At 43.9% G+C, this 12782-nt stretch overlaps 1 protein-coding gene across 1 annotated transcript; it reads right to left on the bottom strand.

Annotated features, from left to right (window-relative positions):
- Positions 1-8001: 8001 nt before the first annotated feature.
- On the bottom strand, positions 8002-9757 carry LOC145723977 (uncharacterized). Its single transcript, XM_081972021.1, has 2 exons — positions 9603-9757; positions 8002-8588 (listed from the first exon to the last, which is right to left on the bottom strand). The coding sequence occupies exons 1-2, from the start codon at positions 9679-9681 to the stop codon at positions 8002-8004; spliced, it is 666 nt and encodes a 221-aa protein (XP_081828147.1). The 5' UTR covers positions 9682-9757.
- Positions 9758-12782: the final 3025 nt, after the last annotated feature.

Genomic DNA, 12782 nt, shown 5'->3' on the forward strand with positions numbered 1-12782 from the left:
CTACGGTGTACTAACTACGGGGGAAAATCAAAAGGAACGGAAAGGTATTGCGGTATAGGCCCAGAACAGATGCCGTACCGGTACACGCGGTTGGGGGGTACTTACTGCTAGTCGGATCTCGAGTCGGAGCAGGTTGACTGGTTCGGACGCTGACCGCAGGTGGAAGAGGCCGTTTGCCACGTGCAGGCCAGTTTTATTACCTGCAATGCCCCACTCACCTACGTACCATGTGTGGGGGACCGGAAGCGCGCGCACTGCCACACACTGGGTGCCGGCAGGACGCCGTTGCAGGTTAACTGCGGTACTATAGCCGCTAAACATTCGGCCGCGTGAAACTTATTAACCACATATTTATCAATTAGCGGTTTTCCGCGACACATCGCGATGACCCTAACAAAGAGTAACCGACGTCCCGATTCTAAACTGACAAGAACGGAGAAAATCCGACTGTGGGAACTTTAACAATTAAATCGATGATTCCGGTTGATCGATTCAATCAAGAAAACGGTAAAAACTTAGTAACTTCGTTACACACCCCCTCTTCGTACGGAAAAAAAAAAGCGTTTACTCCTTTTTTTTAAAACAAAACTTTTCAAAATAGACGGCCTTAACTTAAAACTACCCGGCAACTATAGAAAACAAAAACTTAACGGCTTAACGCTAACGCTACGGTTAACAATAGAATCACAAAAATAATTCACAGACTTGATACAATAAAAAAATAAAAATCACAGATCCTACAAAAGTACAAAAATAAATTTTCCACTCGGAGCAAACAACTCCCCTTAACCTAACTTAACCTAAATCGCGGAACCCGCCGAGACCCATCGCACGGAGCCCTCACACCTCTGCCCGCACCTCGCACACCTTTCTCACTCCCGGTCTCAGCTACAGATGGCCGATGGATCAGCAGGTGCAGAAAACGGAGGCTCCCCCGGTAAGCGCCGACGGAACTTCGGTAAACACTTTCTTTCGGTCAACTAGACTAACGGCTACGGTCGGTACGGTAACAAATACGGCTTACGTTATGGTTGCTAACGGTTGTCACCCGCCCCAACTCTCAGCGCGGTTTACAGGCGGGCTTTATTAACTTCGGCCCCGTCATGTGCCGCTTTTAAGTCTTTAATATGGATACGGCGCAGAATTTTTCCGGTGCAGCTTTTAAGATCATATACCACCGGAGAAAGAACCTTGACCACGGTGTAGGGCCCTGAAAACTTAGGCGCTAGCTTTGAGGCAAAACCTCGGACCGCTGAGGACAAGGGGTTTTCACGCCGATAAACCTGATCTCCCACATGACACCGCCACTCTCTTCTCCGCAAATTATAATGCCGGCTTTGAGTGGTGAACGACCGACTCAGATTTAAACGGACCAGCTCATAAATATCATTGAGCTGTTTGTGCTTGTTTGAGCCGGTTGCAGAGCTTGGCTTACAGCTCGAGCCGTTGCTTTTCTTTGGTCTTGGAACACTACCAAGTAATTATTCCCTTTTGCAGAGCGAGGTAACGGGCCAACTAAATCGGTACAGACGGTTTCCCAGGGGCGGTTATTTCGTGACGGTTGCATGTACCCAGGCGGTGCTTGTTGCGATACTTTATACCGCTGACAAGAAGGACAATTGCGGACGTAATTTGCAATATCCCGCATCATTCCCGGCCAATAATAGCGCTGAGCTATACGGACGGTGGTTTTTGCAATCCCAAAATGCCCGGCGGCTGGTTTTGCTGAAGAATGGCCGCCCTAGCGGTTTTAGGGACGCAAAGTTTCCACGAACTGGCAGACTCTGCAGACGTGACTTCGTTTAAATCCCAAAAATGGCGATAGAGACGATTTTCTTTAACACAATAGTCAGGGAAATTTTTGGGATTTGCTTCGACCGCCGCCATCTTGGCGCTATACCAGGAGCACGGTTCAAAATTTTCGATCAGCGCTATGGATTCGGGTGGATCGCCAACCGAGTTGGACGGCACGGGGTCCCGAGATAGAGCGTCAGCGACTTTATTCAGTATCCCCTTTCGGTACTTGATTTCGAAATCAAACTGTTGGAGATAAATACTCCAACGGGCTAGTCGGCCAGATGGGCTTTTTAGAGAGTGCAACCAACGTAAGGACTGGTGATCCGTCACCACGGTAAAACGGTATTTCGATGACGGGTTTTTCGACTCCCCACACTATTGCCAAGCATTCTTTCTCGGTCACCGAAAACTTCCGTTCGGTAGCTGTCAAACGTTCTGCTAGCATAAGCGATGACGTGACCGCCATTGGAGTCATGCTGTATTAATGCAGCACCTAGCCCATGATCCGACGCATCTGTTTGTAGTACAAACGGCCGGGAAAAATCTGGACAAGCCAAAATGGGGGCTTCGGTTAAGCACTTTTTCAGCTGCTCAAATGCATGCTGCTCGTCCGCTGACCAAGACCACTTCACTCCCTTCTTTAAAAGTCGGTTTAGAGGAGAAGCAATTTTGGAAAAGTCCTTGACAAAACGGCGGTACCAGGATGCAACACCGAGAAAACGGCGGACGCCTCTCACGTTGGTTGGTGCCGGCAGTTCCTGAATAGCCGACACTTTTTCTGGATCGGTACGGATACCACTGGACGTAACCAGGTGGCCCAGGTAACGGAGGGATTTCCGACCAAATTGACATTTATCCGGATTCAGGCGCAAGTTCGCAGCTCGGAGACGACGGAAAACCTCGGACAGATTGTCGAGATGTTGTTCAAAGGTTTCCCCAAGAACAATAATGTCGTCCAGATACGCAAAACAGTACGGATCCATATCGGGGCCGATGACTCTATCCATTAATCGTTGAAACGTAGCGGGAGCAGAGTGTAAACCAAACGGCATGACTTTGAATTGAAACAAGCCCATACCCGGCACCGTGAATGCGGTAATTGGTTTGCTAGCTTCATCAAGAGCTACTTGCCAGTAACCCTGTTTCAAGTCAATACTGGATATATAACGGGCACGGCGGAGTTTGTCCAAGATTGCATTAATAAATGGTAACGGGTATGCATCTTTTCGGGTAACGTCATTGACTTTTTGGAAGTCAATACAGAAACGGTGTTTATCATCCTTTTTACGGACAATTACTACAGGGGAACTCCACGGACTGGTTGAAGGCTCGATTATACCGTCCTGCAACATCTGCTTTACCTCGGTATTAATAATCTCCTGCATACGAGGATTGCGAGGGTGATAGCGTTGCTTAATCGGCTCGGTTTGCTCCAAATGAATGGTGTGTGCGGTTAGTGGAGTGACGCCTCTAATTCGGTCAAACTTTGGAAGTTCGGCGTTTAAAAACTGTGGCAGTCTGGCGTTTTCGGTTTCGGTTAACGTTAAAGGCTCAGGCGGTTCAATAGTGTTGACTGGACTAATCTTTTGCGGTATACGGACTGGTCTAGGGCTTACTATTTGTACAGCCCTGGTCTGCAAATTTACTTGGAAGGGATGTTTTCCTAGCAAGTCCATACCAAGTACGATAAATACGGTTAACCCTCCGTTACAGTCGGGTAACCCTCAAAAGTCAGTTTGACCCTGAAAGCCTCGGTAATATCCACCTTACTGCCGTTTGCAACTTTAGCGTTCTCAACAGTTGGACGGAGGGGTGTGCAATCGTGCCTAAGACACAACTGTCGTACCACGGCCCCTACGTATGAACGGGCAGCACCAGTGTCCACTAATGCCATAAATTCAGTGTCAAACATTTTGACAGAAATGTGGGGTCGATTGTCAGTGGTCAGGAAAGCATTCAGGGCGGTGACTGCTGGTATATCAGCAACAGATGGCACTGGGACGGTCGGTACGGTAACGTTTGGTGTTGCGGTCGGAAGAACGTAGTCTTTTGTGCCAGAATCGTTAACCAACGTCTCGGTCGGTACAGGGTAACTGGTAATAACGTTAGGTACTTTAGTAACTGGTGTAACATCACGCTTATGTCTACTAACGGTCGGTACGGTACAACTAGGCACAGAAACGGTCGGTACGGTAAAGTTAACTTTGTCGGCGGTATACTTGGGTACGGTATAACAGGTGACAGGAACAGGTGGTACGGTATGACAGGTGACAGGAACAGGTGGTACGGTATGACAGGTGCCAGGAACAGGTGGTACGGTATGACAGGTGCCAGGAACAGGCAGTACGGTATGACAGGTGCCAGGAACAGGCAGTACGGTATGACAGGTGACAGGAACAGGTGGTACGGTATGACAGGTGACAGGAACAGGTGGTACGGTATGACAGGTGCCAGGAACAGGCAGTACGGTATGACAGGTGCCAGGAACAGGCAGTACGGTATGACAGGTGACAGGAACAGGTGGTACGGTATGACAGGTGACAGGAACAGGTGGTACGGTATGACAGGTGACAGGAACAGGCAGTACGGTATGACAGGTGACAGGAACAGGTGGTACGGTATGACAGGTGACAGGAACAGGTGGTACGGTATGACAGGTGACAGGAACAGGTGGTACGGTATGACAGGTGCCAGGAACAGGCAGTACGGTATGACAGATGACAGGAACAGGTGGTACGGTATGACAGGTGACAGGAACAGGCAGTACGGTATGACAGGTGACAGGAACAGGTGGTACGGTATGACAGGTGACAGGAATAGGTGGTACGGTATGACAGGTGACAGGAACAGGCGGTACGGTAAAGTTAACTGGAGTAACGGTCGGTACGGGGTTTAACGGCTGAACGGTATTTACAAGGGACGGCTGACAGGCGGTAACGGTCAAAACAGGGTGGGTCGAGGCGGTTACGTCGGGCGGTTGTGCTTTCCTCGCAATATCACAACGCCCTTTTAGTTTTCCGGCCGTGCACAATCACAATGCCGAGACTGTACACCCGGTTTCCCACATCTGGAGCAGAACAGACGGGACGGACGCATACATTCTGTACGGAAATGCCCGGTCTCTCCACATCGCCAACACATTCCTCCAGGATTGCCCACGGGAGCACCTAGACGGTTTTCAGCACGGGGTGGGTGTTGAGGTGACCTGTTGTGCGTTGTATTGAGGAACTGGTTGTTGCGAGCCTGTCGACTCCCCTCAATTGGCCGTGGGCGGCCTGGTACGGTAACCCGTGTCTCGGGTACTTGTCGTGACTTTATGGTCGGTTCCTGATTACTACTCCCTCTGGTAAACTCAGGTTGAGGGCGGTAACTACATGCCTCTGCCTGCTTTACCTCCTCTAAGAGGCGTTCGGTCTCACGGGCTTTCTGTGACAGAGTTAACACATCGTAGAAGTCAGTCGGCCGCACCATCTGTCTTAATTGTGGTGTCATGTTGCGGTACAACCAACGTAACTCCTGTTCGGGTGTAATACTCCCATGTCGGCGGATCATAGTTTGTAAGTCAGTAAAGTACCGACTAACGGATTCCCCTTGTTTTTGCAATCTGCGGCTTATCTGCGCCTCAAGATCATCATAGTAATCCAGAGGGTAATAAAAAGTACGGAAATCAGCCTCAAATTGCCACGTCGCCCAACGGTGCCGGTTGTTTCGGAACCACAATAGCGCATTACCACGCAACACCATAGGTAATTGCGGCACTAATAAGTCTGGATGGACTTGATTGGCGGCGCAAATCTCCATTAATTGCTCCAGGAAAGCATCAGGATCATCCTGTTCATTAAAGTAGACTTTCCAGTCTTGAGCGCGAAAATACATGGATGTTTGCCGGTCCAGGGTCGGCGTGGGTTCCAGCGGACAAGGAAGTGGCTTTGTTAACGCCTCATTGGCCGTGGTCATGGGCGGTACCCAGGGATAAGTTACCGGCAAAGTCAACGATAGAGGGGGAGCTCGGGAACCGTGAATCGGTCGAGTTGTATGAGCCGAAGTGAACGTTACGGCGGTATTGCAACTGGGGATTGGGCGTGTAGCACCCCACGTCGATGGTGTGGTAAATATGGGGGCGGTCGTCGTAAGAGACTCGGTAACTTTAACTACTACGGTAGTCGGGGGCAAAGTTACTGTGGTAGCGGTCGGTTCGGTATAAACTGCAGGAAAAGTAAATGGTGCAGTCCTGACTATCGGTGTTGATTCTCCACCCATTAAGCAGGCAATTAACCGTTTCCTTAATACCTCCGTGGTGCCACTGGTGTCTAATCCAATCTTGGATAGTTCAACGATCAACGCGTCTTTCCTGAGCTGGCAAACGTACGCAATTTTGGAGTCCATCGGTTCGGTGCCGCCTGAGAAGGCGGCTGCACTGGTGGCGGCGGTGACGGTTAACGGTAAACTATCTTTTTGGTCGGTATCCATGACAACCCAGGCTACACGGTATATTTAAACTCGGGTAAAAAAACAACAGCCGGATTGGTTAAAGACAAAAAAAAATTTTTTTTTTAGGTAAATTGCAAAGCGGGGATCAAGCTCGGTTAGTACAGTTATCCTAAACTATTAACCACAACAAAGTTACACGTTTATATTAAAAAGAAAAAAAATCGGTTAATTGAGACACTGTCAGCTCAAAACTCAAAACGTAGTCCTTGCTCGGGCGCCAAATTTGTGACGCTCTTTTGTTGGGGATGCAAATAAAATACCCCTTTTGACACTAGTCTGATTATAATTGCCTTGGGCGCCACCTGGTTTCAAATAACCGCGGAGCGTAAACCAGAAAAACGCTCCGTCTACCGGGGTAACTTTTAAGACAGTCGAAGAAGGAAAGCGGGCGCTAAGGTTTTGCAAGGCTGACAGGCCCAATGAAAGACAAAAATTAATTTACAAGCTCACCGGGTCGTGTTTCCAAATAAACTAAACAGAAATTAACACTCTGAAACACTTAACCAAAACTATGACTACGGACCTACGGTGGTTAACGAACAGAACCAATCGGAAAAACAAAAGTCGGAACCCTAACGGTATCTTAAGTCTTAAACAGAAACAACAGCAAGTGTAAAAATGAGAGAGAGCGTGTAACTTTGTTTTAAGTGATCAATTTCAACCTAAAGCGTGTAAGTCGGGACGCGGGTGACAAAGCAGTTAAACGTACCAATAAAAGCGGTCAAATAAAAGATGTACGCGTTAACGGTGCCTACGACAGCTGTCCTGGCGGTTAAGAACAGGAGAAATTCGGGTGCTAGTTACGGTATACTAATTACGGGGAAAATCCGTCGGGTCAATACGGGTCCAACGACGGCTAACTACGGTTTACTAATTACCGGGGAAAATCCGTCGGGTCAATACGAGTCCAACGACGGCTAACTACGGTGTACTAATTACTGGGGAAAACCCGTTGGGTCAATACGAGTCCAACGACGGCTAACTACGGTGTACTAATTACTGGGGAAAATCCGTCGGGTCAATACGAGTCCAACGACGGCTAACTACGGTTTACTAATTACTGGGGAAAAATCCGTCGGGTCAATACGAGTCCAACGACGGCTAACTACGGTGTACTAATTACTGGGAAAAATCCGTCGGGTCAATACGAGTCCAACGACGGCTAACTACGGTTTACTAATTACTGGGGAAAAATCCGTCGGGTCAATACGAGTCCAACGACGGCTAACTACGGTTTACCAATTACTGGGGAAAAATCCAAAGGAACGGAAAGGTATTGCGGTATAGGCCCAGAACAGATGCCGTACCGGTACACGCGGTTGGGGGGTCCTTACTGCTAGTCGGATCAGGTTGACTGGTTCGGACGCTGACCGCAGGTGGAAGAGGCCGTTTGCCACGTGCAGGCCAGTTTTATTACCTGCAATGCCCCACTCACCTACGCACCATGTATGGGAGACCGGAAGCGCACGCACTGCCACACACTGGGTGCCGGCAGGACGCCGTTGCAGGTTAACTGCGGTACTATAGCCGCTGAACATTCGGCCGCGTAAAACTTATTAACCACGTATTTATCAATTAGCGGTTTCCCGCGACACATCGCTATGACCCTAACAAAAAGTAACCGACGTCCCGATCCTAAACTGACAAGAACGGAGAAAATCCGACTGTGGAAACTTTAATAATTAAATCGATGATTCCGGTTGATCGATTCAATTAAGAAAACGGTATAAACTTAGTAACTTCGTTACAAAGGAAAGGCAAAATGGAGTGACGGCGATGTAACGATATGGCGTGAAATACGTCGGAAAACAATTTAAGAGAGTCCAACTTCTTCTCTAAATCTCTACTTATTTCTTCAGTCGAACCTTCTCTGGCTATATCATATTCTTTAGCAAATGGTACCGCCAAGGCGCTTATACCAGCCGCCAATTGCGTTTGAAGTTTAAGTAGAAAATTGTCTTGCTTTTGAGCATTAGCATCCAAGCAAGGATTAATTTCGGCATTAATAACCGGTGGCTGCAAAGCCACACAGTTCGCCACAATAGGAAATTTTTCCATGGTAGAATTACGGTCCTCTTTCTCTATTCCTTTAAGAAGAAAACCCGAGAGAAGCGCAGTGACTTCAGTATTGATCACTGGACCCTTCACATCACCACTCTTTTTCCCTAAGAACGACAAAATATTTGCCTCTGGATTATCTGAACTAGAAGGGACTGACTGTCTGCCCACTAAGTTTATTAAAGGAAGGACGGAATCCGACTCCGGTCCTGTATTATCCTCGGAAGACGCTGACGAATCACCTAGAAAACGTAAACAAACGTTTGACCACCTGCATCGAAATATTAGGCAGCGAAAAAAGCGGCCACGACGCAACATGCCGACGAGTAGGAGTGGGACAGAGACAGACATACATTCCACCATTTTCGCCTTTAGTAGCTGGTACACAAGATTTCTTCTTCCAAAACTAAAGGCAATAATTGGTATGTGGTTCATTTGAACCACTGAACCAAAATAATGGTACATTTGTACCTATGCCAGTAATTCATATGAATACTGTGTTTTGTAGCTACTTGAGATGGCTTTCATATGTAAAACCATGGTGGCGTGTAAAGGTGCGTACAGACTTAGCGAGACGCGCTCGTGACGAGCTTCGTACGATACTTTTGACTAAAGAGCGCCTCGCGAGACTCGCGCGCTTTTTACAATTCCAAAACTTCGTCGACACAAAGAGTTTATTTTCCATTTAGAAGTTGATTTATCCACATATTTTCACTTCTTCCCAAGTTTTATTTAAATTTAAAGCTTGTGTTATTTCAACCCAAGCGTCAATTTTTTTATTTTTTCTGAAATAGTTCGGATCGGTTGGGTTCCAGAGAATTGGTTTCGATTCATACAGCTCAATCATACGGAGCTGTAACTTATCATTCCAGTCATCCATATTTTAATAAAATCCTTAACTTTCACACAACAACAACACAACTTCAAATTCACACAACGCTACCGCCGTTAAAACTAACCAAAAATGCAAACTTCCCGATTCCGTCCAGACTAAGCTCCTCCTTTCCTTTGATGTCTCGCGGAAAAACCGACACGAGACGGATAGCAACGCGCCTGCAACGCGACACTCGCGAGCCTCTCGCGAGCCCCGTCCACACATTGAGAATTGGCATGTCTCGCGCGCGTCTCGCTAAGTCTGTACGCACCTTAAAAAACATGTGTTTTCCACGCCACTAGGTATGTCTGTCTGATTTTGGCGCTGCGTAAGCATCAAAACCTAAATGAAACGATAAAAATTACAAGGTGGTGGTACTTACTTGATGAATCTAATAACCTTAGAAGTTTCTGAAGCCGCTTCTTTCGTTTAAGCGAACCTCTTTTGGACGCTTTCGGCATCTTTGATTCGTGAAGGATACAACACTCGCGATAACAACCAGCACCGAGCGCACGAAAAATTACAGTGAAGATGGGAGTCTAGCAGCCTTGGGTTTTTGGTTTGACCACTGGTACTAAATATGGCTGTGGATTGTAATAGATTGACAAAAATTGTACTAGATTTTGTAACTGCTTTGCAAACGTCAATTCTAACCTCACCATTGCATTGATGGTGAGAATGTTCACTAATGGTTCTGCCAGTAGTTCATTAATAAGAAATATAAAAAATAGAATATATTTATTAACGTAAACGTACGCAACTTGATCTTATTTTTTTTTGGCATAAAATATTAAAATATAAAATATAAGTCTTATTGACTATAACAAAAAAGTTTTTCTTTGATTAACAGTTTTTTAGATAAATAAAATATTATTAAAACTTAAAATTATATAACAAAAACTTATTTATAAAATATTTTTAAATCTTAAAGCTGGATTTATATACCATAAAGCCACAACACCAAATTCGTTCTCCTAATCAATCAAAATGAATAACAAGTACTGTCATTACAAAAAAGTAAATAATTTTAATAATTGGTTAGTTAAAACATTAATAACTAAAATGTTAAGTCGTCAAGTTCATCATCTTTCTCGTCAGTGCATAAATTTAAACTTAGAAGATGTTCAGAGGGTTCAAAATTATAGCAAGCACTACTACCCACTAAGGACTTTGGGTGAAGCAAAGCATCACATGTGGAGGTGTCCAGTTTATTTCGGTTTTTTGTTTTAATCAAGTCAAGATTGGAGAATTGTCTGCGGCGGCAGACGAATGCGGAAATGCTAAAAAGCCTTGAATAAATGTTGATAAATTTGGAAACAAATAATTTCCTAAACTATCTTTTAATTGAAACACGATACTCCAAAATTCTTCTACCGTTTTCTCTTTTTGCTTTAGTAGATAATCGTGAGTTGAAATACTTCTCCATTCCGAACTTATATTTTCAATATCATTATTTGGATATAATGATTCAAACCTGGAATATATTGGAACAATTGATTCTGGTGGAAACACTGTAACAACTTTGGGATCTAAATTTTTCGCAAAATTTAATACTAAATCATCAAATTTAAGCAGGGATGGGCGTCGACGCGTCGAAAATACTTTTCGACGTTGAGGCGTCGAAAAAACTGCGTCAAAAAATAAAATCGCGGCATAATGTCATTAAAGGCACGCCATGTCGAGAATTCATAAGTGAGGTTATAATTTAGTGATTTTTACCAATCAGACGTATTTGATTTTAGAAGATGTCAGTGTTTTGTTTGTGGGGTTATGTGTGTAACTACATAAACCTTAAGTAGTAATGTCTGGTAACGGACGGCGAGAACAGTATATTTTAAACCAGGTGCAATATGCCAATGTGTAATAAGATTCTAATAAATTATACAGAAACAGGATGACGAAACAATGTAAAAGACAGGTAAATGTTTTAAATATGACAAACGTGATAAATAAAGAAGCAAACCTCATTCTGATTTTATCTGATTTTTCGCCTGTGTGTCTATATTTAAGTATGTACTTATTTACACGAGTTTTATACTTGCACGAGTTATTTTATTTGTTATGTATTTGGCCTTTTACGTATTATGTTTAATGTCTTATAAACTTAATTATCAATAGAGAAAATAATGATATAGTTTGAGTTTTATATAACAATAATAATTGACCTTATTTGACAGGCAAGTGTCGAAAAAAACTGTGACATCGACGAATTTTTCGACGCTTCGAAAAATAATTTCAATGACGCCGCCCATCCCTGATTCTAAGGTAGGGAATACGTAGTTTTTATGGCATGGAAGAATAAAAATGTTATTCCTAATATTAAAAGTTATCATGACGCTCGCTTATAACGCCCTGAAAACTTTTTTAATATTAGCAATGGCATTTTAATTTTTTTATTCATCAAACTATGTATTCCCTACCTTAGGATGCTCTTGACTTTTTAGGTAATAAACTTTTTAGTTAGCTTTTGCGGCTTTTTCTTTTATATTTTATAAAATTTAGTCCAGCTTTTGCCATTTTCACTGACAGGACTATCAAAGTCACAACATTCAGGTAAAATAAACAGCCTAAACAACATACCGGTAAGGGTATATCTTATTTTTCATTTCCAGAAACAGTAAATAATTGTTGAATTAGGTGAGACATAAAACATTGTAAACCACAGGTGTTAGGGAGAGAGTATAATGTCCATCAGGCTGAAACCTGTCTCTCGGGCCATAGGCCCTCGGGATTACACATCATGTTGATTACATACAATTTGACATTATTTGCAATTTTGGGCTATTTTGTTGCAAATCCAACTTCGTCAATAAGACAAGTTTCCGTAGAATCAGGCATATCCAAAAGTTCAATTCAGAGGATCCCGAAGAAACATAAATTTCACCATTTTTCATTTAAATTAGTGCAACACTTAAATGAGGTTGAGCGGCAAATACCTACCTACCTACTCACATGTTCTACTCCCAACTTTATCACATTCTCCGTAAATAATAAACAGATTTAAGTAATCTTGGTTTGAATAACGTAACCGCGACGGCGTATTTGCAGTTGTCAAAACACTCAAAACTAGTGTTATTAACATGCCCTGCAGTCTCCAATATCACCGTGTGTCAAAAGCATGACCAACTAGAACACCAGATAATCCCAACCATGCAGCCTAATAAAAAAAAAATTATTCTCAAATAAAACGAAATGGGTTGGATTTATGTATAGGCAAGTAAATTGAAACGTATAGTAATTTTTAATGCTCAAAATGATTCCGTCATAAAAAATTAAGGTTTCTATTTAAAAAACTTGAGATTTTTCATTTTTTTTAGTGACAAGTTTATGATTTTTTTTTGACGACCCTGTATACAAATGAGTCATTACGCACCCTCAGTTTAATAAAACGATCCTTTATTTACAATAACCCAAAGTTTCATTGCAAAATGAAACACGGTTTTGACAAAGTACAAAAATATGTTGAGCGTTGCAACTGTCACTTTTTTGTAAAAACATCAAATATTTCGAAAACGGCTAGAGATAGGCATACGGCATTCTACACAAAAGTTGGTCAGAATTT

Source organism: Ips typographus, linkage group LG2, assembly GCF_016097725.1.
Source record: "Ips typographus isolate SLU linkage group LG2, UJ_Ityp_2.0, whole genome shotgun sequence".
In the NCBI taxonomy this organism is placed as follows: domain Eukaryota; kingdom Metazoa; phylum Arthropoda; class Insecta; order Coleoptera; family Curculionidae; genus Ips; species Ips typographus.

Bases quoted from the DNA above. Each gene is read 5' to 3' on its own strand.
- LOC145723977 (XM_081972021.1), bottom strand. From the start codon at position 9,681: ATGCCGAAAGCGTCCAAAAGAGGTTCGCTTAAACGAAAGAAGCGGCTT. The intron at 8,589-9,602 runs GTAAGTACCACC...TACGTTTTCTAG, and splicing joins AAGGTTATTAGATTCATCAA to GTGATTCGTCAGCGTCTTCC.